Consider the following 27,536-nt stretch of genomic DNA (forward strand, 5'->3'; position numbering starts at 1 on the left):
GATTGAAGTAAATAAAGTGTAAACAATACCATTTGTTTGTAAAATAGGGTTGTTAATTCCTCTGATAGCAGAAATATCAAGTTGTACCAGTAAATTTGAGAGTTTTAGCAATATTTGTCCTGAAATGGATATAAATGTAACTTGTTAAGCGTGCCAAATACGAAATATTTAAAAAACAGTACCGTATAACCTCAATTTTGAAAGCTAACAGTACTCTAGTGTTTCTACATAGGCGTCTGTAGTGGTAAAATAAATCCAGTCCTTAAGATTTTTGGCCATCCATTCATCCTCAGCGTCACGATTAGTCACAAAAGCAAAAAAAAAAGCGAAATCTTGTGGATGTTATAATTTCTACTTTTCATGCAATCACATACACTATAGTACTAAGTTTAGTGAATTTTGGCGTCTTCCTGATTGGTCTGTTAAAGTTAGTAATCAATAAAAATATGCTTACATAGAAAAAATCCTGAAATAGTTGGATTCTCAAAAGTATGTACAATCAGTGTTCTTGCTACATTTAGCACCTAATAAAGTATAAATTGAAGTCTAGTTAGTGTTGGGCTGTAAAATGTTCTGGTACATGTAAGTTACTTGAAATAGCAAATATTGGCTGTGTAACTGGTAAAGCCCTCAAAAAATCAACTTCGTTTCCTCGTAGTACTCCCTGAAAATGCTTCTTGCACGCTAATAAGGCTCTGGCGTGTGTTCCTATGCCTCCTACTAGCTAGTGATGGGTCGTTCGTGAACGAGTCGTTCAAAAGTAACGACTCTCTCTTGTGAGCGGTGAACAACTCGTTCACCAGAATTGAACGACACGTTCAAAGAGTCGTATGTGTGCCACGACTCCTCCGCCCGCCAAGCAACTATTATTCCATTATTCCCTCTCCTTTCTACGAATTTTGCGAGGAAGGCGCATGCGCAAGTGTATACTCGCCTGGCGGCCGGAATTTTTGAAAGAAAGCAAGTCGATTCTGCGGGCAGCAAATGGGGACTGGAGAGGAGAGGGAGGGGGGGTCCTCTCTGTTCCTTTTCCCGTAAAGCTGGCTGAAACGTGCCGTGTACGATGAGAGGGGAAGGAGCATGCTCGCGAGTCGACTCTTTCCTTCGTTCAAAGAGTCGTGGCACACCTTAGCGACTCTTTGAACGAAGGAAAGAGTCGACTCGCGAGCTCGCGACTCGCGAGTGTTGTTTGCAGAGAGAGAGAGCGCGCAACCTCAGCCCATGACGGGCAGCGAAGAACAGCCAACAAATTTGTCCTGTAGTTTCAAGTTCGGCCAAACCAAGCGCAAAAATTACAAGAAATTAAATGTTAGTAAAAAATATTAGGGGAGTCTCGTAAAAATTTTGAGAAGGTGTTAGGCACAGACCTCTTGATTACAATATTCCGATTAGCCTTTATGTGCAGATAGGATAGTCGGGACTGGACCTACAGTTTAAAGGAGGATCCGAACCTCCACTTTGTATTGAACACGGTACCCCTTGATTACCGGCGACGTTATCACTACGCCATCGGGGAGACCCGATTAGCCTATTGGAGCATAAAAGTGAACTTTAAACATTGTCTGACAAAATCGTTTTCATATGACGTGAAATATTTCATTAACATTAACGTGTAAATATTTTACTAATGAAAACAGCATTAAAGAATAAATATAGAAGTTTAATCATAAATCTCATCGTACATGATACTGCAAAAAAGCTTGTATTGAATGACTGCAGAATTAGGAACAACTACGTAAGATGGACATGGGTCATGTTCACGAGTGATATAAACAGCTGTTGGCCATCTGCGGTGAGCCTACGTGTTAAGGTGTTTTACTAGTAGAAAGCAACATTAAAAAAAAATACATACGTATAATTTGGCCCGCTTTATAGAAATTCGATCATACATTATGATATTGGCAGAAACTTATATTGAATGACTGTAGAACAACAAAAAGCTATGGATATGGGATGGACATGGATAATGTTCAAGAGCGATATATATTTCTTAAACACAGCTGTTAGCCATCCGCGGAGAGCGAGCGGGTGGATCCTACTTTAAACTGTAGATCCAGTCTGCTGGCAAGACTGCCGCCGCCGCGCCTTGTGTAAGAGAGCTCGCGACTCGCGAGCGAACGATGAGTGAGCAGAAGAGTCGCTAAGGCGAGCGAGTCGTTAAGGTGCTCCACGACTCTTCGTGCCGTCTCGAGAGTCGTGAACGATGAGTGAGCAGAAGAGTCGCTAAGGCGAGCGAGTCGTTAAGGTGCTTAATGACTCTTCGTGCCGTCTCGAGAGTCGTGAACGAATGATGGGGAAAGAGTCGTGGGACTGTGCTGTGACTCTTCGTGCTGTTTCAAGAGTCGTGAACGAGCGATGATGTGTCGCAGCGCAGATCTGGAGTGCATTTTGTTGACTCGCTTTCTCACATTTGTTGCGATATTAAAACCAGTGATCGAATGAAAAAAAGGAAGAATATGTAAATGCACGTTATTACTAATAAAAGGTTGATATAATTATATAGCATTTCTGTGTATGCTATCGTACTGCATAATTTGCATTATCCGCAGCATGAAATGTAAACTGAAACAAGATACAAATATAGAAAATCTCACTCATGAGGCAGAGTAATGAAAACAAGTATGTGCAATAAATTTTGTTTGTGTGTGTGTTTACTGTTTACACATATATGTATATCCATACACATACAGAATCGTATTTGTATTTTTCTTATTTTATGCCGCTTTTCTTCAAATTTTAAGTAATCGCGACGATGAGGATGATGCGTGATGATACAGATGAAGGGACACTCGTAAAGAATATCCTTGACCAGACCGGGACTAGAACCCGGGAACTTCTGTGGCAAGATCAAATGTCGATTACTTCAGAATCTTGGCCATCTAGTCGGCTACACGCACACACATATACACAAAAATGCAATACAATTTATTAATCTTGAAGGACGTACGTTGTGTTCGTTTACTTAAATACAATCATCTGCTTCAACACCTCCTACCCCCTTCCCCCTCTTCAGGCATGTGTTTCGAGAAAAAGAAGCTTGGCGACTCTTTTGAACGACTCATTTGAACGACTCTTCTCAGTGAGCGAGCGCTCATGAGTCGACTCGCACAAATGAACGGCTTGAACCCATCACTACTACTAGCCTCTGTAAAATTCATATTGACCAGTGCTTAACCATTCAACATGCTGTAGAGCCTAAGCTTTAAGCTTCAGTCAGTGGAAATTTAGTTCTCAGGGACATATAGTGATTGTAGAATAAAAAAAGAAGCCTCAAATAATACAGCATAACAGATACAAATAACCCCTGGTGTTAATCAAACACTCAAAAAGTCAAGTAGTACTTGAAACGTACCCCGAATAAAAGACTATAAGGGTAAATGGCATGGTAAGAAAAGTTTGGCAGGTGGACTTAAGAGCCACGTAGTCATCTGCTAACATCGTCTTGTCCTGTGATTTGTCATTATATTGTTAAGTAGTTATATTTAAGGGATGAAAGAAACATAATTAATTAACATTCAGTTATAGTACTCTTTGTAAAGGGGTTTCAGTGCTTAGAGACATAATAATTTTAGTTACAGTAAAAGTTTGGCCTCTTATAAGTGCAAAAAAAAAAAGTACAAATATTAAACATTTCATACAGTTTATCTAGAAAGCAAAAGCAAAAATACAATAACTGCGCAACATACTTAAAAAATAAGCAAGCCGTGATATTCTACTGCACCATAATAAGTCTAAAATATACTCGAAAATACTCTGACATAAGGTTGACGGCTATCTGAGATCGAAATTTTCAAGCTTTCTCTCATGCATAAAGTGGCTCTAGGAATCACTAAGCCTCAATAAAAATGGAAACATGCAGTAAAAGCACTTGGAGAGTTGTTGTGATCACATCATATGAAAAACATGCAAGAACAAGAATATATGGAACCCTACTCATATATTTAGGAAACTTTACCTACCCTAACAGTAAGAAAATACCGAGGAAACTCTAAAATAAACAAACTTTCCTACGAAGCAAACCAAAAATAGCGTAGTGGAAGTCAATAAACCCTAACAACAACAACAAGATTCAACAACTACATCAAAACAAAAACAATAATAATAATAATAATAATACTAATAATAATAGTAATAATAAACTTTGTGGGTACAGTTTTACTTAAAAGTACTTCTTCCTTAGTGATTAGAGAAATTTTTTAAATAAAGAACAAAACTCAAAGTTAAGAATTAAAAATATAAGATACAAAAGGCAATAAATAGAAAAAATAATAAAAGAAGTTGAAAAAATTATCTTTGCAAGTCAAAATTGCAATAAACACTTCTGCAAGAATAGATCAAATTGTGATATTAGAGTAAAAAATGGAAATAAACTTTTAAAATAGCAAGTTAAAAGTTGAAAAATGTCTTTGTGAGTCCAAAATTTAATAAAAAATGTTGCCTGAATAGAAGAAATTGTGATATTAGAGTAAAAAATGGAAATAAACTTTTAAAATAACAAGTTAAAAGTTGAAAAATGTCTTTGTGAGTCCAAAATTTAATAAAAAAATGTTGCCTGAATAGAAGAAATTGTGATATTAGAGTGAAAAAATAAACCTAAATTTCAGCTAAAGTTGAAGAAACACAGTTTGTGTGTCTAAATTCCCATGCGAACTCTTGCTTGAATCGTTCAAATAGCGTTTTCTGAGTAAAAATACACAAAAAATGCGAAATATTGTCTCTAACAGTAAAAACATCTGGTCAATTTTACATGAATCCTGATGTTTATAACCCAATAATCAAATGGGCCGTGGTTCGCAACCCAGAAATAAGAGCAAATAGTGGATCGCATCCACTTTAACCTGTAGATACTGGAAGTGAATGTTCCTAGTTCAGCCAAATTCGTTACGCCTTAGGTTAAATAGTCTTTGCAATGTTACAAAAGGCGGCAGAAATACCGCGTAGATTACTTCCACCAAATAAAATTGGAACCTCAAAGAAAATCAATACTCGTGTGTAAAAATTTGGCGACACTTGACTTCCATTCAACTTCGGAAGAAGACCAAGCGATGAGGGCCGTAACAATAGAGAACCTTTTTTCCCCTCACGTGTCCATGAACGCGCGCGGTTTGGGGGTGCCGATGAATGCAACCACATAACAGGTTCTTCCGTAACAGGTTAATATTAATAACATGGATTCTGCTCGCATACTTCGTTTTCATATAGGATACATCGTTCAATTTCTTCGCCTTTAAAGCGAACATGTGTTATAATATCTTCTACCTCCGATCGAACGCGGCGGCACCGGTTGAATACGGGTAAATCCGGATCCTTAATTATACCAAATATTACTCACCACCGACGCCAAAATGGCCGGAAGTGTCTTTTGTACATTAATGGAAAAAACCATTAATTCCAAGTTCCCACATCTGTATAAAGCACCCATGACTCATATCCGGCAGAAACGCATTAATAAAATACAACAATAGTGTTAGAATAGTACGAAAACGAACTCCATAATAGTGTCTTTTGTACCTTAATGGAGAAACCATTAATTCCAAACTCCAACGTCAGTATAAATCATCTGTGACTCATATCCGGCAGAAACGCATTAATAAAATACAACAATAGTGTTAGCTTAGGTCAAAAACGGAATACATAATAGTGTCTTTTGTGCACTAATGGAAAACCATTAATTTCAAACTCACACGTGTGCATGAGTCATCGATGCCTCATCTCCTCCTCCACCCACGACACGTGGCACTAGATTAAATAACAATAGCGTCACCCCTCCTCCACCCACGACACGTGGCGCTAGATTAAATAACAATAGCGTCACCCCTCGAAAATGAATAAAAAAGCCATTAATGTCAATTAAAATGATGATTTATTGCTTTCATCTCGTTCCAATTCTACTTGAGCGCCCATAGGAGTTTCATCAGGGGGGAGGGGCTCTTCAAGATTCTCAGGGGGCTCTTCAAGATTCCATATGTAGGGTGTACTGAAATGGATCCTGTCATCAACATAAAAAGTAATGTTAGCATACTATATTCCATTAGTCAGAAAGGGGAGCTCGAGTCCCCCCCCTGCCCCCATATGGGCGCCCATGGTCAAGTGTGCGTATGTGTGTGTGTTTGTGAGCGATGAAAAAGAACTAAAAATACGACCTAAGCCCCGCGACAGGTTAGGTTTGCGCAACTTTTCGCATAAAATAGACCCAAACGTGCACGCAGAATGTAGTCCTGCTCCAATACTGCCGATGTTCTGTGATATGAACAGTAGGGGGTATCGAAAAAAGCAAATTTTTTATGATGCTTTTGCGGTAGAGCGGAAAAGTTGCCTCTATACATAAGTAACTTCTGTTCAATATTTCACCACCCTAGGATAATGTCTTCTGTTCTGGCAAGGGACGTGAAATTTAAAAAATTTAGTAAAATCGGCAATTTTTTTTTTATTTTTGAAATTTTTTTCAAATTTCACAGCACTTTGCGGTAGTGTGCAAAAGTTGCACCTATGTATGGTTAATTACAGTGCAAAATTTGGCGCCCCACGGACAATATGTTCTGTTCTGGCAAGGGGCCTGAAATTACCCAAAAATCGACAAATACACTGTTTTTTCATTATTTAACTAACATATATTAAACATAAACCAGAATTGTCATACACTCGCATACTATTAGATATAAGAATTAAGAAATAAGTATTCAAAATTAAAAGTACGAAAATGTGTGTTTTGTAGGTAATAATAATGTAAAATATGTGTCTTTAGGTTTTGTACTGTCTCTTGCACCTAAATTCAGGCATGGCCTTTCTCGATTTCAGAGTGCAGCGAATAAATCCATCCTGCTTTTTATGACCACACACTTTCTTTGAGGCCTCCGTAACCAATTTTACTGTTCTTTCCACAGCTTGTGTGTGGCATGGGAACTTTGTAAAAGTCCAGTCAATTGGTATTGGTTCTTTCAGCATACTTTTCAAATCTTCTGTAGTCACATCATCGAGTATTGGTGATGGAGTTACTTCGCTGGACGACCAGTCAATTAGTTCGATATAGTCGTTTGCTTCGAAGTTTATTTTTGGAATATCGAACTTTCTAATCCCAACGTGTCCAACCGTCTCACATGATTCTCGTGCTTTTATGACTCTTCGAATGCCAAGGGCTCTGATATGTGTTCTCTTATCAGTCAGCATCGCGAGCAGAATGTTTTCTCGAGATGCGAAGTAAGCATTCCGAGAAATCACTGGGTCGATGACGTTGCGGTTAACTTGATCCAAGTATCTAGATGACTGAATGAAATGGTAAAGATGCCGAGCTCCATCCTTAATTGAATGATGGATTTTGATGCGGAACCAAGATGGCACATACACCCTGATAACGAACTTTACTATGGTACGTAAGTTGTCTGATGGTTCCGTGGTGGAAACATACAGTCTTAATATCCTGTTGGCTGTTGTCAACCAGCGGGACATGTTTAGGGGACCTGGATCGCGCTTAGCAAGACCTGGAGGACACATGCCTGAGCTAACGGCGAGAGCAATATCCCTCAGATACTTCTGGTCCTTACTCAAAGTGGATATATCATCTGATGGCAAGGTGCAGTTAACTGGCTCAAATGTTACCACTGGAAGCAGCTCACACGCCTTCAAAGATTTTCCAATACAACGAGTGTAGGAATTGGGTCCGGAGGTAGGACCATCGAGGGACTCGAACAAGCGGCGGAGAGGCAATTCGTTGAAATGTAGTTGACAAACAGCCCATTGCACAGCTATCCCGATCTTCAGTTCAAGACGATGCAGTACCCCATTGTGAACTCCAGTATTTACGACCGTTCCATCACACCCTAGAACAAGAATATGGTTTAAACCTCCAGGCACTTCTGCTGTGATATAGTCGTAAATACTTTCAGCAATGGCCAGACTTGATCCTGAAGCTGGTGTAACATGACCAACGTGGCTAGATCCTGGTTGTTTCACCAAGGAATAGTGTTCCTCTACAATTGTTCTTTGGTAGTATTTATCATCCTCCTTTTCTGTTGACAATGTTTTGTCACGTCGGCCGTCGAAGTAAAGACCTGTTAAATGATCATTGTCAATGTCCGAACTCTCACTCTGAAATCGAGAAAGGCCATGCCTGAATTTAGGTGCAAGAGACAGTACAAAACCTAAAGACACATATTTTACATTATTATTACCTACAAAACACACATTTTCGTACTTTTAATTTTGAATACTTATTTCTTAATTCTTATATCTAATAGTATGCGAGTGTATGACAATTCTGGTTTATGTTTAATAATTATTAGTTAAATAATGAAAAAACAGTGTATTTGTCGATTTTTGGGTAATTTCAGGCTCCTTGCCAGAACAGAACATATTGTCCGTGGGGCGCCAAATTTTGCACTGTAATTAACCATACATAGGTGCAACTTTTGCACACTACCGCAAAGTGCTGTGAAATTTGAAAAAAATTTCAAAAATAAAAAAAAAATTGCCGATTTTACTAATTTTTTGAAATTTCACGTCCCTTGCCAGAACAGAAGACATTATCCTAGGGTGGTGAAATTTTGAACAGAAGTTACTTATGTATAGAGGCAACTTTTCCGCTCTACCCCAAAAGCATCATAAAAAATTTACTTTTTTCGATCCCCCCTAATGAACAGCTCTGCAGTTGAGGCAAGGCTTGCATGGGAGATGCTGAGCGCCATTCTCGCGTGGTTTAATACATAAAATCTGCTGCAAACTTAACCTGTCGCGGGGCTTAATACTGCAATCAATGAAATGAATGTGCTTTCCATTCAATGCGAAGATGGTTCAAATTTTCACCACCAGGGTACAACACAATGCAGAGGCATACCAAAAGAACTCTCAGGAACATTCTGCACGTGCATGACCCCGCATGGTAACTCCAAACATTCAAGTGATATTGCCAATACTATGCACGTGCATGGGACTCTCGTCATATTCAGGATGCTCTATGGGATTCAATGTGTTAAACACACTCCTTTCATATAGATACACAACCTTACCAAAATAATCATGTTAGGTTTTTTTTAGCTTGTAAGTATTAGTTGGAATATCAACCTGAAGTACAATTATGTTAAAGAGCATCAACTGTCGAAATACGTAACTAACGAACTCTCTAGCCTTCTTAAAGCCGAAGGTTTATGACTGAAGCAACACAAACCTTCCATCTGTCAATGATCAATTCAATCTTTTCCATCCTTGGCGATTTCCTTTAGTTCTATCTCAACGTTATCCCCCTATCAAAATACTTGTACTTGTAACTTTTATTAGGTTCTTTCATGTAGTTCTAGCGAATACATTACAGCTCAAAGAGTCGTCCAGCAAACGATGTGCTATTCGTCATAAATATTTTTCATGTTCAATAGGAAGTGATGTATTTTGGGAGGAGTTTGAAGCCTAGATGATCTTGGAAACTGCAGTTGTAATTCAAAGTACTTTCAGAAGGAAAAGTAATATCTTTCAACGAAATTCTTACTTTCCTTCTAAGTATCATAGCACAGAAGTTACACAGTAATATTTATATGTAAAACATGAATAAGTTTGAACTTGTACAGATTTGCGATTAGGAAAAAATGTACTCTAATGTTTCTAATATTGTTGTATGTGCAAGGAACAAAACTATTTGCTCTTGTCTTTGTACACCCTTCTACGTACTACAATATGATCGATAATGATTTGTGTTACCTTGGTCTATCATTTAATGATGGAAGTCTGTCTCTTCCTACAATTTCATCGATTTCTGCCTGCAGTTTCTTCTGAATCTCTGGATTGTGAATAAGGTGAATAATTGTGAATGCGAGACTCTCCATAGGTGTTGATGCAGCTGGTATGAAGGCGTCCGTCAGTATCATTGCCAGTTGTTTCACTGTAGAAATAAAGTTGCAGACACATTAGAAGTTTCATTTTTTAGCACATTATAAGTACGAGGTGCATTCAAGTCCTAAGGTCTCCTAATTATTTTCTCATGAATGGAAGCAGTTATAAACGTGAGAGTTCTTTGGGCAGAAGCATCCATTCTTGAAGGTTGATGATGCCAGATGTCAGCACGATCTCTTTCATAAGAAGCTAGTGTCGCTGTCCAGCGACGAGCGAATTGTTGATACTTGAAATGGTGTCGTTTATATTGAAAGAACACGTGTTATTATCAATTTCCTTCACCTGCGTGGTGTAACACCAATGGATATTCTAATTAAATTGACTGAGACATTCTGTGGTGGTGTCATGGACGTGAACAATGTGTGTTCGTGGGTGCGACAGTTCAAAACTTCGTGCGAAAACAAACCAAAGGAGCCTCGTCCACTAACCAGCAGCCAGTTACGCTGAGAAAATTGTGCTTTCGGACAGCGAAGGCGTTATACCCACGCATTGTTATCTTAAGGGTCCCACAATGACGGGTACGAGCTATGAAGCTTTTTGAATACCAAGTTGCTTCCAGTATTGCGGGAGAAACGGTCGGAGAAGGCTGAAGCTGTATTCTTTCATCCGGACGACGCACCTCCTCATCGGGCGGCGATTGTTCATACATTTTTCACGAAAAACAGATTTGAAGTGATTCCACATGCTCCGTCCGTCGGCACCTGTGGTTAGCACATCACACTACGACGCCAGGCGTCCCGGGTTCGAATCCTGACCTGGGCATGGATATTTGCGAGTGTCCATTTATCAATTTCATCATATCATTACTCATCCCCATCTTCGCAAATTAGCCAAAAGTGGTACAAAAAGTGAAGTTAAATAAAGCAAATCAAATTAAATCACAAAATCACATGCTCTGTCCATACTCACCTGATCCCACATCTTGGCTCCTTTCAACGCTCAAGGACAGTTCCTGCGGTCATGGGCGTCGCCAGAAATTTTCCTAGGGCGGGTCGAATCGAAGATGTCGAGGACACACCCTCCCCTCAAAAATATTGTGATACAGACCAGTGGCATATGCAGAAATTTGCCATGAGGGTGTTCATTTTTACAATTATTGCATTATCGGTATTTTCAATTATTATTATTGTTATATTTTTATTATTACTATATATTATTATATATTAGTAGTAGTAACAGCAGTAAATGCAGTAGTATAAGCATCATTTCTAGTCTGTGCTTCAGAACAGAGTTTCAGTGTTGCAAATTATGAAAGTTTCGTACCAAATTCGATATCTCAAGACCATTTTTAAACAATGACGCAAAATGAGATGAAATAAATTACTTCGTTTATAAATTGCCATACATTGAAAAAAAGACCATGGAAATTTCCAGGGGGGTAGATGGACCGGTTCGACCCCCCCCCCCTTGCCGACGCCCATGCCTGTGGTCGCAAATTTTCAAACCGTTCCGCTCTTGCATCAGAGATTTTTCAACATTCAAAACGGACCCCTGAAGAAGCGTTTGCAGAGGCCAAGTATCATGGCTTCAGCGTTGTGAAAATAGTGTACGTCTGGAGGGTGATTATGTTGAGAAGTGACGGAAGTTTCAGATGTCTGAGTAGAGTACTTTTCTAAAAATAAATTCCGAGACTTTATCATTTGAGTGTACCTTGTAATTTAAACACACTGCATTTTCTTATCAAATTTTACACTTTGTCATTGTATTTTCCTCAGTGAAATGTGATAACTGGGATTTATAGCGATGCAACTGGAGTTAGTTAGGGACACTTCAGTTTTGTAACGACTTTGAAGCGTCAATGCAACGCAGAAATGTTGTTGACTGTACCTGTCTTAAGTGGAACTGAAAATATTACTGATTCTGCGTATGTGACAGGCTATCTCACATTCCAAAATTTTCTTGGAAAATTATACATAATAGTTTAGTAATCTGTTCTCCTTTATAATCAAGGGTGTACTTGTCGTAAGCCTCTTTGGTCCTAACTTTTGAATGAACAGCCATCATGCTGAACTATTTCTTAATATTCAAAAGTTATCTGCTTTGAATATTGATTTTTCCAGTTAATATAAATCGTAAATATTATATTTCAAGGAGGAACTAGAAAATTCGTAAATACAATATTAGTTGTTTTTGTTATGTTATTGGCAGTAACAGAATTCGCAAACATTATCTGCTTATGTTTGTTCACGTTTACGAGTGCGATGAATACCTCCTCAGTAAGATTGCGCATTAGGTGGTAGACCCATGATTCCTGTACGGAAGGTTCCGGGTTCGAGTCCAGCACCATTTCACGAGTGTTCCTTTGTGAGTATTTTGCATAAAAGGGTTAAGTTGAGAAATTATTTTTTTTCAGTTAGTGCTTCATTTGTTTTACTATAACCATTGTTTGCTTTTAGTACCGTCTTCAACTTTCTCTTTCGGGAATCAGAAGTTTGTCCTTAGTTCAAGAATAGCGCAGCCACCCCCCCCCCCCCTTAGGCATTGAAAGCTTAGGCTGTTTGATGAGAGAAAAAAGGTTGCGCTCCTAATGGACATTCTTCCGCAGGCAATTGTACTTCGAACGATGGTCGACCTTTAGTTTCGTCAGCATCAGATTACACGCTGGAAGATCAAGACCTGAAGACTACGATTTCAGGAAAATCGTGGCAAACCGCTGAAATGCATTCTGCACCGCATGCCCTTCACCAGTGCACGTTGCGTTGTGGTATCAGTTAAGCTTGTTTCCCTCTCTGTGTATCAGAATTTCTGATTTTGGTGAGACCACATGAATTTCGATACATTTTGCACATTATTATTACGTAATTCATATGCATTAATATTTATGCACTTTCATTTTATTTTTATTATGAAACTTACTTATTAAATTGACATGGTGGACAATGGCCCATCCTGGCCCTGCTGTGCATCGTATGAAGTGGGCAAATGTAAACAGTGTACCATATTGTGGCACAAAAAAAAAGAAAAAAAAGACACTTGTTTTGTTGTCAAGAATTATAGTTTATCTTATGAAGGCCCGTAAAGTTTTGTGAGTGTGATGGGGCAGTATCTGAATCTGTGTGATTTTTAGCACTGTAACTTCGAAGTTAAATACTATGAAGCTGTTAATTAGGATTGATTTGGGTTCTACCTAAAGGTTTGGATTGGTTTGATCCACTTCTGTTTAAGCTGGTCGCCCGCAGGAGCGGAAGCGATGTGCCAACTGGAGCAGAATCTATGCGTATATTGGAGCAGAATCTAATGTGCACACTGGAGGAGAATCTATGTATCCACTGGAGCAGAATCTATGCGCCAATTGGAGGAGAATCTATGTATCCACTGGAGCAGAAACTATGCGCAAACTAAAGGAGAATCTATGTGCCCACTGGAGCAGAATCTATGCGCAAACTGGAGGAGAATATATGTGCCCACTGAAACAGAATGTTTGTGCACACTGGAGGAGAATCTATGTATACACTGGAGCAGAATCTATGCGCAAACTAAAGGAGAATCTATGTGCCCACTAGAGAAGAAACTATGAGCACACTGGAGCAGAATCTATGTGCACACTGGAGGAGAATCTATTTGCCAAATGGAACAGAATCTATGCGCATACTGTAGCAGAATTGATGCGCCTATTGGAGCAGAATCTATGTGCACACTGGATGATAATCTATGTATCCACTCGAACAGAATCTATGCTAAAACTGGAAAAGAATATATGTGCGCACTGAAACAGAATCTATGTGCACACTGGAGGAGAGTCTATGCGCACACTGCAGCAGAGTACATACGCCAACTGGAGTAGAACCTATGCGACAGTGGAGAAAAATATATGTGCACACTGGAGCAGAATCTATGTGCCAACTGAAGTGTATGCGAGGCGAAGTGGATTTTGGGAGCTTGCTTGATTAAATGTATATTTCTCAACGACGACCCGGTCATGTGTTTCACCTCGCCTTCCTTCCGCCTTGCTGTTGAAAGTATTATTTTGAGCAGATTACCAATGTAACCCCAAAAGGGGCATGCAGATATCTCGCGCGAATAAGGTATTTTCCAGAGTGGCAGCCTACAACTGTGTGATTACGGGGATAAGTTCTTAACAGTTAATGCCTTGAAATTCGATAACAAAAAATAGGACTTCCATCCAAAGAGAAATCTAAATTACCTGTGAATGTTACCTCCTCTCCACTGTCTCTCTGTCTGTACATTTCCTCCAGATACACGTCTATGAAGTCCCTGATGGTACCTTCGGAGTACGTAGCCTCGTGTTCTTCAATCAACTCCTGAAATTTTAAAAGAAACATACATAGGAATGTTGTGAAGAGGGGGACGTTTATTGCCCAGCCACACCAACCCTATCTGTGGACCTAAAAAAAACCTCAGAGAAACAATAAACTAAAAATTGTGGCAGATACCAAAAGTTATTTGCAATCATGAGATCTACCAGACGAGCCATTACTCTGCTCTTTTCCTTACTTTAAACTGTAGGTCCAGTGCCGAATAGCCTATCTGTGGATAAAAGTGAACTTAAACTTTGAGACAATTTCTGTAGTCCATATCTGCATTCGAGAGAGTCCTTCCACATGTACGATGGGGTTGACAAGGCCTGGTGGAGCTAGGCTTGAGGTAGATACCTTGAACAAAAAGGGATGCTAATATTGGTTGACTTGATTTGATATGATGACATCCATGAAGGGACGCTCCCTAAGAAAAGGTTCAGGATTGGATTCGATCCCGGGACCCCTGGCGCCGTAGGAGGGTGTGGGATAAAGGGAAGATGTATCTTTTGCAAAAAGTGAAAGTGTTGACACACCCTCACGGCTTGAACACTTGCCACTGTCCGCAACCAATATGATTAAATATCTTGAAACAGAAACACTGATTGATTGATTCGCTTTTTGTGCCATTTTTGGCTAATTTGCGAAGATGGGATGAATAATGATATGATGAAATTGATGAATGGACACTTACAAATATCCATGCCCAGGCCGGGATTCGAACCCGGGACCCCTGACATCGTAGCGGGACGTGTTAACCACTCCGCCACGGGGGCCGCAAAACAGAAGCACTGATATTAGCATTTCCATCTTGAATTTCCTTCGACAAGCTGTTAATTCCCCAAATAATCTGAGACGCTGACAATTAACAAAATCCACTTCCGCTTCTTCATAACAAGGCGTTAATATGCATCAACTTAAAACTTCATAGATGGCGCTTGCTCATTAATTTCTCTCGCGTTTTGTTTGTTTCGAGGTATGATAGAAATTTCATTAGTTGACTGCGAAATTCGTTCGTTCACTCCTTTGAAACCAGCTCAATTAGCACCCCTCAAGTTTCCATTTTAACGTCCTTACAAAAGAACTCTTGGTCCTTCTTCCTTGGAAAGCGACCAGGAGCAGAAGCGGCAAGGAGAGAAATCTCAAAAACCTTCAACGGTAAAGAGAACGGAATCTCTACATCAGAGGAATTAAAGTGAAGAGCGTTCTTTTGTGTGTAATGGATATCGGTTTTCTAAAGTAAAGAATGTAATGCCGTTATGACTAACAACCAAGTACTTATTTTTTTATCCACTGCAACACAGATAATTTGAAGTAACTGCAACGAGGTTACTTTCTCAATAACAGTAATTCGGTTACTTCTCAATCTTGTTTGAAAATTTACATTTGAAAAAGTAACTCCGTCGCAGTAACAGTTATTTCGCTCAAAAAGTAACTCAAATACAGTAGTTACTTTGTTCAATAACCAACTAACAGTTACTTCGCTCAAAATGTAACTCAGTTACAGTAAGTTACTTTACTCATAACAAAGTTACAGTTACTCTCCTCAAGAAGTAACTCGGTTACAGTTAGTTACTTTGCTTATAACTAAGTTACTCTTACTTTGCTCAAGATGTAACTCAGTTACGTTAGTTACTTTGCTCAAGAAGTAACTCAGTTATACTTAGTTACTTTGCTTATATCTAAGTTACAGTTACTCTGCTCAAGAAGTATCTCAGTTGCAGTTAGTTACTTTGATTATATATAAGTTACAGTTACTCTGCTCAAGAAATATCTCAGTTACAGTTAGTTACTTTGCTTATAACTAAGTTACAGTTACTCTGCTCAAAAAAATCTCAGTTACAGTTAGTTACTTTGCTTATATCTAAGTTACTGTTACTTTGCTCAAGAAGCAACTCAGTTATAGTTAGTTACTTTGCTTATATCTAAGTTACAGTTACTCTGCTCAAGAAGTATCTCAGTTACAGTTAGTTACTTTGCTTATATCTAAGTTACAGTTACTTTGCTCAAGAAGTATCTCAGTTACAGCTAGTTACTTTGCTCAAGAAGTAACTCAGTTATAGGTAGTTACTTTGCTCATATCTAAGTTACAGTTACTCTGCTCAAGAAGTATCTCAATTCCAGTTAGCTACTTTGCTCAAGAAATAACTCAGTTATAGTTAGTTACTTTGCTCGAGACTAAGTTACAGTTACTTTGCTCAAGATGTAACTCAGTTACGTTAGTTACTTTGCTCAAGAAGTAACTCAGTTATACTTAGTTACTTTGCTTATATCTAAGTTACAGTTACTCTGCTCAAGAAGTATCTCAGTTGCAGTTAGTTACTTTGATTATATATAAGTTACAGTTAGCTACTCTGCTCAAGAAGAATCTCTGTTACAATTAGTTACTTTGCTCATAACTAAGTTGCGGCCTATGAAGTAGCTTTGCAGCTCTTCCTGCTTAATAGAAAGAAATTTGAGATATTTAACGAAACCAATTCGAAACACTCAATAGTAGTGTCACTTCCATAATTACAATTCCATTCCGAGGCGAGCAATTTGAATTCCTTTATTTCGAAGGAAATCATTTTCCGAAGGCAGACGGAAACTGTTAGCGAACCGTAAGGAAAAGAGAGAATGGCAACGGTGGATGGTTCGGAAAGATAAAACCTTGAGTCAGCACAATAAGACCGACCACCTCCGGGCAGGAACATTTTCCTCCCTTCCTGCCCCCGCGTTGTCTTCATTTCTGCCCGACTGGTGCCAACCGGAGTGGAATGGTGGCCGAAATCGGCAAAGCCCGTAGTCAGAGTAACTGGGGGGAGATCAGCGAGAGAACAGTGTCCGGCAGAAATGGACAATCACGCCGACAATTTGTCCAAAAACCGCAGGAACCGTTCGCAAAATCTGCAATCCGAACGGTCAATGTCCTTTCGCAGGTTGCCAACCTGTTAATTTATCCACCGCATGTAGTACATTGCATCTTAAGGGCATAAGGTGCAGTTTCACATCAATTTTGTTACAATAAGCGTTAATGTTGAAACCAAACTCCGATGTATTCTACAAGGTGATTCAAAAGTCCCTTAACACCCACTATAAAATATAAAGGTGTTAGGCTGGTCATGATAGAAACAGGTTAGGCTTAGGGGGAGAGGAACCATATTGATGTGATCCAAGCGGACGTCCGTCATATTGGTGGTTGCCATATTGAACTCAACTCAAAATTTTTAAGTGGGGAAGGGGTGATGTGACATATCAAATCAGGCTAGAATTTCTCAAGAAAAGCAATGGTGAATGTTTTCTCAATGTGTCTTTAATCAGGAAAAAGTAATGACTGCAAATGTCTCATTTTTCAGGTGTGAGCAAACAGTGCCAGAATACTCCTAACGCGTCAGGAACGCATCGAGATCGAGCTGCTGTCTGTGGAGAGAAGTTCATATGCCATTGCAAATGACACCCCCAACGAGAATTGTACCCGCTACAACGACAGGAGTCCCGGATTCGAGTCCCGACCTGGGCATGGGTGTTCTTTGTGAGTGTCTATTCATCAATTTCATCATATTATCACTCATCCTCATCTTCGCGATTAGCCAATAGTGGCGAAGTAAAACAAACCAAATCAAATCGATCTTCATGCAATACACAAATGCCTCAGTGCCGGATCTACAAGCAGCAAAACCTCGCAGTACGGGGGGGGGGGGGGGCTTTAAGGAGGCCTCAGCCATTGGCATTGTAGAGGATTCGCGTTTTTAAAAATAAACGTAGTTTCTCAGGGGATCAGAAATGAATACAATATAGCACCGTGCCATGAAGGCATATTTAGGGCATGTGGTGGTACGACCCAAGTATTTTCGATGTAGGACATCTTGAAGGTGATGTGATCAGCACAACGCTCCGGTCGCCTTTGCCCCCCACCGGTTACCATTTGATTTGAAGCTGGGTGGGCCTGGAGCCGCTTTATGCGGGGACAAAGCTGGAAGAATTCCGACCTTAGATCACCCACCACGGGTCTCCCGCGTGGCAGTGAGACTAGAATCAAATCAGGTTACCATTTATCGATAAATGCAGTGGTGAAGGTTTCTTCAACGTTTCTTTAATCAGGAAAAGGTTATGACTGCATGATTGTAACAAATGTATCATTTTCCAGATGTGAGAAAACAGTGTCATATACATCACCCCTTTCCCACTAAATATTTTGAGTTGAATTCAATATGGCGGGCACCAATATGGCGAACGTCCGGTTGAAACACACCACCGTGGTTCCCCTTAAGGCTAACCTGTTTCTATCATGACCAATTGTACCCAGCCTAACTCCTATACTTTTACTTTTTATAGAGGTGTTAAGGGACTTTTGATTCACCCTGTATGACCTTGTAAGCGACTTTGTCAACATAAGAATTACACACACAAACACACACACACCCGCACACACACTACAACGTCTTCATCAAGAATATTCTACATCAACAACTTAACATTCAGCATGAACATTATCAATATTCAACATCAACATAGATAATATCACCAAATGATCAAATTTCCTGTAATTGTAAGCACCCAACAATTCTACTATTTCTATAGTATTCATAATATGAGCCCATGGCCGAGTGGTAGCACATCGCGCTGCGACGCTAGGGGTCCCGGGTTCGAATCCCGCTCGTGCATGGTTGTTTGTAAATGTCCATTTCATCCTCATCCCATGGAAGGCAATAGCAAACCACCATGGGTTCGCCTTGCCCAGCGACCTTCCGGTCAAAGGACCTGCCTTCAGGCAGACAACTCATCATATATATATATAAATAAATAATATACATATTATCTATATGTGTATGTGTGTGTGAAGGTATGTTGGTAAGGGGGAGGCTTTGGTAATATTTGGGGGGGGGCAAGATTTGTAGATCCGGCACTGCTTAGCATGCATGCATGAAAAGGTGCGCAGGTATTGACGCACCATGAGACTAGTGGAGAGGATGAGAACGAATGATGATGGACTGACATTGATGAAAACACACAACATTCGTTCTCAAAACAGGACTCGAACCAGGATTCTGGCAACCACCCAACGGTCAATGAGATGGCTGTACTCTGGATTACATAGTGAGAACATTGACCACTGTGCTCCTGTGGATTTTAAAGTCCCTCTGGTGTTAAAGCTAAAAACAACAACTGGGAATAGGATTTTTATTCAGTGTACACCAACTATGGAGACTGTTGTACCCTTATTAGATATAATGGCATACTTTTTAACACTGTAACAGTATATTTCCATAATTTTCCTATTGGGAGAAGTTTCAATCTCAGTGATACAGGATGTCGCTCCATACCGAGGGGGAAAATACCAGAAAATGTTTTGCAATCCAGAACACACGGGAAATCGGATTATCAAGCCACTAGTATGACATAAAGGATTGTAATATCGCAGACCAACAGCACTCCGGGGTAAACAAACTCCTAGAAGTTGCGCACGCAAATAAACGCAACAGGAGGGGAGATTCACTGCTGTTTCTTCTATGATCAGATACGCAGAAATCCTCCGTCCTCTAAATAGCAGGAGGCTTCGCGGCTTCGTTTGGTGCAACTGCGATGCAAATTTTCTCTTATGTTCAAAATAACTTCAAAGATATCCGCTAAATCTGAAAACCATCGAACTGGGCATTGGAAGTGCCGTGTACAGGGAATTTGCAACTGACTCGAAGCGATTTTGCTCGGTTTTGGACAAAAGCAGTATCTACTACGATTTCGCAGGTTCTAATTATGTTTTAAGAACTCATATGCAATCATCGATCGCCTCACTCACGAGGTACTTAATATAGATCTGATTCGCAGAACAGCAAAAATAAACAATTACTATAAATTAAATACCATGCCATATTTTATTTTATTTTTATTGTACTATATTGTATTATTCTATCATGTTTATTTTCTCATGTATATTGTATGAATAAATAACCAATAAATGAGAGAACTTAGATGGAGGGGGAACTGTTAAATTCATGCAATGTGTTCATGTGTTCTTTGTGAATGTCCCTTCATCAGTTTCATTATATCATTATTCATCCTCACAATTAGCCAAAAGTGACAGAAAGCGGAGATACAAGTAAAATAAACAAAAACAATTAATCAACTACATATCCTGTTCAACAGAGAGAATTTTGAATATTAGCGTGTTATTTTTTACAGAAACGAGAAATATTTTTTGAAAAAGACATCGAGAGATTCCTATAGCTCCAGCTCTGGCTAATGATATAATAACTTCCTAGACGTCAGGACGTTAGTATAAACTCTCAATCCGCATGGCCGACTTACCTCCATGAATTTTTGAAGTCCCATGCATGACTCGCTGAAGTCTTTGAACCCACAAGACTTGGGGAAGAGATACCTCCACCATGGTGCGATTCCGTAACTACTTCCAGTCTGGTTCCCTGACCTCTGGAACTGGAGCGCGTACTTCCAGATTTTCTCAAGCTTGTGCGAGTCTTTGTCGATGAATCTTATCCCCGTGTACAAGTAGAGGAAGACGTTTGTGGTGAGGATCCCGAAAGCTTCCGGCATATCCAGATATCCCTTGCGTGCCATTGTGGATCTCATCTCGGCGAGCAGGGCGGACACCTCGTCGTGAATAGCGACTTCCATGTGGGACTTTGCCATCCCGACGTCCCTCAGGTGGCGGAAGGCGAATCTCTTTTGCTGCAGCCATATTGGTCCGTCGGCGAAGAACAAGCCTGGAAGATACAACCAGGAAATCCTTCAACGTGCTTTTCTTTTCTAAGCTGAGCGACAATTGGATCGAAGCGAAATTCTTCGAGAGCGGAAAATTCTTCCGATTAGACCATTATACATAGACCTACTTATGATTGATTGATTGATTTATGGGTGACCTTCTGGTAAGGCACCCAAAAGCCAACCTCACTTCTACGTAGTACATCCCAGTAACTACAGTCTTGCAGGCCAACGAGGCTCTGGCGTCTGGACCTGCGGCCAACCTCTGAGGGTTGTGTGCTTTGTTCATATACAGTGACTCAAAAAAAGTATTAAACTCACCACAGGCCTCCCATGGAAACATGTACAACAAGCAGAAAACGAACGGAGGTGGAAGCACATGTGCACAGAAGTTTAGTGCATACTATTGAGGTACAAACTACACAGAAAAGAAACACCTTGAGTAGTTGACAGAAGGAGTGCAGAGAAATAAAAGACAAGATGCGTAATTGGAGGTCAAAAAAGTATTCAACCGTAATACTTTCGGCATTCAATATTTGGTGTGTGTGACATCCTTAATACCTGCTTGGACCCCTTTCCTCTTGATGATTTCCTGCAACCGTTGTGGGACTAATTTCACCAAGGCATCTGTTGTTTGTCAGGTAATCTCCCCCATTCGTCCACAAAACGTGCTTGAGGTCGTTTTTGTTGAAAATGTGGTGTTCTTGGATTCTTTCCAGCGTGGGTAGTTGTACAATAACCAGAGCTTGGTGTTGATTGCTGAAAGTTTCGGGTCATTGTCCAGGGTGAACATGTAGCCACCAGTAAGCCCGATAATCTTAACTGAGTTGGATAGGTGCGCCTTCAAAATGTTGATGTAACTTGTGTGGTCCATTGTACCATCAATGAATTACAAATTACCAACATGATTGGCCCCTTACAGTCCCACACCATTACCCATCCCATACCGTATTTTGTTGTAGCTGTGAGATTTTTCTCATCTACTTCACAGATCTTATATATCCAAGCAATCATGAGCCCATCTGACGCCCCTAGACTTAAATTTAATTACAATTACATAACATTACAAGAAAGAATTACTAATGGGCCAATGGGCGTCTGATGGGCTCATGATTGTTTTCCAAAGTTTTGTCCCACAAAACTATGATGTGTATTATACAGGGAATAATTCAGACGGCTGCATGTAGCCATGTGTAAATTAATGATTTTCCACCTTCTATCAGAACCCTTTGCATCACCGAGCCAAGCGGCTGGGTTCTGACGGGAGATCGAGTGCGCACCTACCGTCACACGGAAGCCGTAACATCGGGATCACGCGAGAAAACTTTTACATTACTGAGCGAAGTTGTACTGTTTGGCGAGTGCTAAGTCCTGTCTACCAAGAGAAGGTAAACTTTCGTTGTCCCCCAGTTTTGGAATCCAATCGCCGCCACTGAATTTAGATATATTTGGTAAGAAAAGTGTGCTAAAGTAAAAATGCGAAGTTTAGGAACAATATCGAAAATTAATAAAAATAAGACTACTTTTGTAAAAAAAAAAAGAAAAAAAACCAAAAAAAAAAAACACCGAGTAATGGAGGCTCCAACTCATTGAATATAAAGCCTTGCTATGTTGGGGTAGTGAGTATAGAAACTTACCCAGCCGTTCCCAGTAGGAGCGATATTCAGGAACAAATCCCGGGACTCGACCCTGTAACTCGGGTTTCGAGAGCATAGCCTTGATTCCCTCGTAGTCGTTGACTGCAATGGCGGGGAAGTTGCCGATGAACAATCCGAACATCTTTCCATACTTCTTGCTGAGTTTCTCTAGAGCCAAGTCTAGGTGAACAGAGTCGTAGAGGAACAACAGAGGGTACGAACCAAAGATCGGTAGCCATGGAAGACCTGAAATGCAAAAATAATTTGTGAGCATTTTTGTATTTAACGAAATGACAATCACAGATATGTTGATAGTAGTATTTTGTACCTAAATAAAGTATGAAGAGAACGAAAATTATATTGATTCGTTCACTTTTTTTGCAAAAGTTCAGTGGCCGCGATTGGGGGAGCCGAGGGGGCGCACTTCTCGCCATTTTTGCACCATGCTAAACCTTATCTACAAAGGGAATATATTGTCTTTCCCCACCTACCCAGTTTCGGCACCTGCCCCCTCCCCCAATCGCTGCCACTGCAGAAGTTAATATTTATTTGGAGCATTCAACAGAAATTATTAACCGAAAACTACTACATCTTAAGACAGATTTAAATTAATAGCAAATCCTTTCACCTTACAATATTCACATGGTATTCTCTGCTCTGCGGTGCTGGACAATTTATTACGTTTATTGTTTTACTCCATGTGAATGAACCCCTGAACCTCAATTTTTAAAATTAAATGCAATGCTGTAATTTTATCGTACCTTGTGAGCGAACAATCTAAATTTGAAAACAATTCAAGTATTATACATAATGAAAGTGGCCGCTGTGGCTCAGTCGGTAACTCGTCTGACTACCATGCTAAAGGTCCCGGTTTCGATCTCCGGCCGGTTCAAATCCGGGAACTTTTGTAACGTTGGAAGCGGCACCGGCGCCCACCCAGCGCCGAATGACATGGGTACCAGGAGGAGACTCTGCGGGGTAAAGGCGGTCCGGGGCATGATGCTGATCACATCACCCCCACTCACGACCGATCAAGAAAGTGTGGGGCGCTACCCCCACACTCCCTATATGCCTTCATGGCGTGGTGCTGAGCACTTTACCTTTTTTACCTTTTTATACATAATTAAGTTAGAAAGTAGAAGGTATTTTACATATAATTAGTTTATTTTAACTGTTTGATTTACGTGTGTTTTCTATTGTGTCCCACCCGTGACACCAAAGAACAATTAATTTTCCCTTTAACTCTTAAGTTTACCCTAAACTACACTAGAATATTCAAATGTTATTACCTTCTGTCTTTGTCTTAAATAATTTATTTTTCATCATTTGACAATTCCTAGAAATTAAAATAAATTTCTTATTAAATGAAGAGGCAGCGTTTTGCGATTTGTAGATTCGGCACTGCGTGAAAGGGTTACGAACTTTGCAGGTACTGCCTTGTTCGTGAAGACCCACGTGTAACCGTTGACGATATGTTACACGTCCCTCACGTGCCAGACCATATGTTCCAAATATTGTTTTGCCAATATTTGCCCAAGAAAAATATCAAATCTCTGCTTCACCCACCCTATACCCCTGACCGTGCGACTTTTTGGTTTTCTCGCCTAACATTGGGACTAAGAGATAAATGTTTTGACTCGATTGAAATTATTTTACATAACTTTTCTTCCACTTCTGGCTAATCGCAACGATGAGAATGAGTGATGATATGAAATTGATGAAGGAAACTCATAAAGAACAAGCATGCCCAGCCTTGAATTCGAACCCAGGACGTCTGGCGTCGTAGCGCGCTGTGCTAACCACTCCGCCACGGAGGTCAGCACGTATGACTCAACTGGAGCTGACATGAAGAAGACGAACGGTGCTGATGACCATGTAAAAGAATGGGCTCTAGAACGTATTCCAAGATTGCCGATCCGTTGGACCAAGTGTATCCAACTCGACTACTTCGAAAATAACCATGTCCATCTGGACCCTGTCTTCGGTTTTCGGTGAGTAATAAATTTATTCTAATTCTTTATTGACTGGCCCTCACTTAGCATTACACTGATCGCAGAATATATTACGATAAAATACAGGGTTTACGTCAGTTTACATAGAGAGTTTCTGACTGTGAATGAAGGAAGATGCTGACGAAACACAAAAGGGTGGAGGTGATTTTCCTGAGTGGCCACCGCGGTCCCCAGACCAGCCACCAATGAATTGTTTCCTTTTGGGTGGTCTGCTCAGTTAAGATTCCGAAAATCCATCATCTGAAGGAACGCATTGTGCAATGTGCAGACATTGTTATGCCGGTCATTCTGCAGAACTGGAAATGTCACGTGTACACATTGAAGACACTATAAATCCCTGTGTAACATGACTTTTTACTCACCCTGCATGACGAAGATAATGGAAACTGATTGTATAGCAATATAACGAAGCACTGTGCCTAGGATATTTTATTCTTACCTTTTGGAAAATTATGAGGCTTCGAAAGAACGCCTTTCAATAGAAATATCGTCAACAACACCAGCGCAACAAACAGTAATATTGCTGGCGACATCGTATGGGCCGATTGGGAAATCTTCTATCTGAAACACAAGAAGGGAGTATGTTAATATGGACCCATATCTAGCACAAAACTCAATGAAAAGACGACGTGATGTGGCTGTTGTAAAGTGGAATAATTATCATCCTACAATACTTTTCTAATTGTTTTCTCACCCTTTTCAGGATGCCATACTTTCACCTGCAGCATGCAGAGACACATACCAGTTATTTCTATTGGCCACAGACGAACGCACTTCATTTTAACGTAGCCGGGGGACTGCTCAGACCAAAGCGACACCCGACACGAAGTTTCGCACCGAAATGACAAGCGACAAGCGTCACGGGCACCTCCAGGCTTAACAAAAGGAAGAAAACATTCACGGCGCATGCGCGAATACCAGACAGAGGGGAGACATGTGCAGCTTGTTGTGTCGCTTCGGTGTTCAAGTACAGAAGCTTACTACAGTGTTTCAAAAGTCGCGCAACCCAAAATTTTTCAAATTTATATCACAAAAACCTTAAGAGATATTTGCACCGAGTTTGCTGCCTTGTAAAGCCCCATTCATTAAAATATTTTTCAATTATTAACATTATCAATTTATTCCATGCAGAAAATTAAATAAATTAATAACTGGCGGAAGGCAACGTTAAATGTTTTCCAGAAATGCACTTTTGAGTGAGAAAACTATGTAAGAAATTATCGGCGAGTCATAATTAGACGTCTGATTCCATGTCAATCTGTCATTTGCAACCAATAATTATCATGTGAAGCATTTGATGGATTTATAGGTTGAGTGAAAAACTGCCATTTTTGGAACATATCTCCGTAACTGGGAACACTATCAGGACGAAATTTTGACACCAGACGCATGGAACATGTGCCTAAGTATTGGCCATACATTTTATTGAAATATCAAAACCATAATTTTACGCCGAAATTTGACTTTTAAGTGTAAATTTCTACGCACCTGGCAACACTGCCATTCCAACATGGCTGACGGGAGCTTGTTACGAAATGATAATGGTGAGCCATAAATGCGGCTACTATACGGCTACTTTTTTTATTATTATTACAATTTGGACATTAAGTGTTCCGATTAAATCACTAAATTAATCATGTAGGCTTGTTAATAAATTTATGTTATCATTTATCCAAATAAAATCAATTACAATATTTGATAAACATTGTTAATTTGCTGAAAACATCCGAGTATTGATTTTCAATAGTAAATACGAACTCTTAACAATATGTGGGATCATTTGTTGGAGTTTAATATTATAGATTATTGTCAAGTCGAAAAAACATAAACAGTCTGACAACAATAGGAAAGGCAATATTCATGTGTCACAGTACACTATACCCCTAATTTTTATTTTCTCTTTCGAAGGAGCGGTTTCTAGTGGGACGCATGATGATTTTCAACGGACTATGTTCTGCTGTTCTGTCTGTTTACATAACCATTCAAATGGAACCAAGCTTCATCAGTGAAAAAAACGGAATCAAGAATTCGGATGCCATTTTCTTCGATGAGAGATCGAAACAACCTGCAGTAATTCGAGCGTTTATCTTTATCAAGGTGTTGCAGTTCTTGAACAGATCGAACACGATATGGTTTTAGGGTGGGTTCCTTCACAGCCCTACGAGCACTGGAAAGTGACAAGACTTCCTGGGACGCAAGTTTCCTCGGGCTTTTGGTTGGAGATTGTTCCATACGTGTACACCCCCCCCCCCCTTGCGGTAGGTGTTGAAACTAAACCGATGGGCGATCAATTTGTGTTGTGTCACATGCACTTCCGGTTTCTCGAAATCGACGCACTAGTCGTAAAAATGTTGCTATATTAGGTATAGAATAAGAAGGGTATTTTTTTGGAAAACCTCTTGCACATGTGTTTAAGAATGAGTAGTAAAATACTATTTAACAATGCACACACACTGCTCCAATGAATACGCTTGCTGAATCAACTAGACACTGTAGCGGCGAAGCGTAAGCGAAGAAAATTCAGGGTAGCCAGGGGCAGCCTAGGATTCTCTCAAGAGTCCAATTTCGGTACAAAATTATGATTTATGATTTTACACGTAAATGTATAGCCAATACGTAGGCACATGTTGCGTGCGTCTTGTGCCAAAATGTCGACCTGCTAGTGTTACCAGCTACGAAGTTATGTCCCAAAAATGGCACTTTTTCACTCAACCTATAAAATCGCCAGTCATATATCCGTCAAATGCTTCACACGATCATTATTGGTTGCAAATGACAGATTGACATGGCATTAGTCATCAGACGTATGACTCTCCGATAATTTCTTACACAGTTTTCTCACTCAAAAGTGCATTTCTGGAAAAAATTTAACGCTGCCTTCCGCCAGTTATTAATTTATTTAATTTTATGTATGGTATAAATTGATAATGTTAATAATTTAAAAATATCTTAATGAATGGAGCTTTACAAGGCAGCAAATCCGGTGTAATTATCTCTTACAGTTTTCGTGATATAAATTTTCAAATTTCGAATTGCACGACTTTTGAAACAGTTTT

The 27,536-nt window shown here is 39.9% G+C and overlaps 1 protein-coding gene across 1 annotated transcript in view; it reads right to left on the minus strand.

Annotated features, from left to right (window-relative positions):
* The window catches only part of LOC145985397 (putative cytochrome P450 304a1), a 50,794-nt gene extending 25,750 nt beyond the window's left edge, over nucleotides 1-25,044 (minus strand). Inside the window, exons 1-5 of the mRNA XM_083119370.1 lie at nucleotides 24,920-25,044; nucleotides 22,469-22,714; nucleotides 20,418-20,833; nucleotides 14,021-14,138; nucleotides 9,685-9,865 (exon numbers count right to left, since the gene is read on the minus strand). Coding sequence (XP_082975496.1) covers nucleotides 9,685-9,865; nucleotides 14,021-14,138; nucleotides 20,418-20,833; nucleotides 22,469-22,714; nucleotides 24,920-25,013 — 1,055 coding nt within the window. The 5' untranslated portion in view covers nucleotides 25,014-25,044. The remainder of the gene's footprint in view (nucleotides 1-9,684; nucleotides 9,866-14,020; nucleotides 14,139-20,417; nucleotides 20,834-22,468; nucleotides 22,715-24,919) is intronic.
* Nucleotides 25,045-27,536: the final 2,492 nt, after the last annotated feature.

This window comes from Lepisma saccharinum, chromosome 3 (assembly GCF_977018435.1).
Source record: "Lepisma saccharinum chromosome 3, izLepSacc3.1, whole genome shotgun sequence".
Taxonomy (NCBI): domain Eukaryota; kingdom Metazoa; phylum Arthropoda; class Insecta; order Zygentoma; family Lepismatidae; genus Lepisma; species Lepisma saccharinum.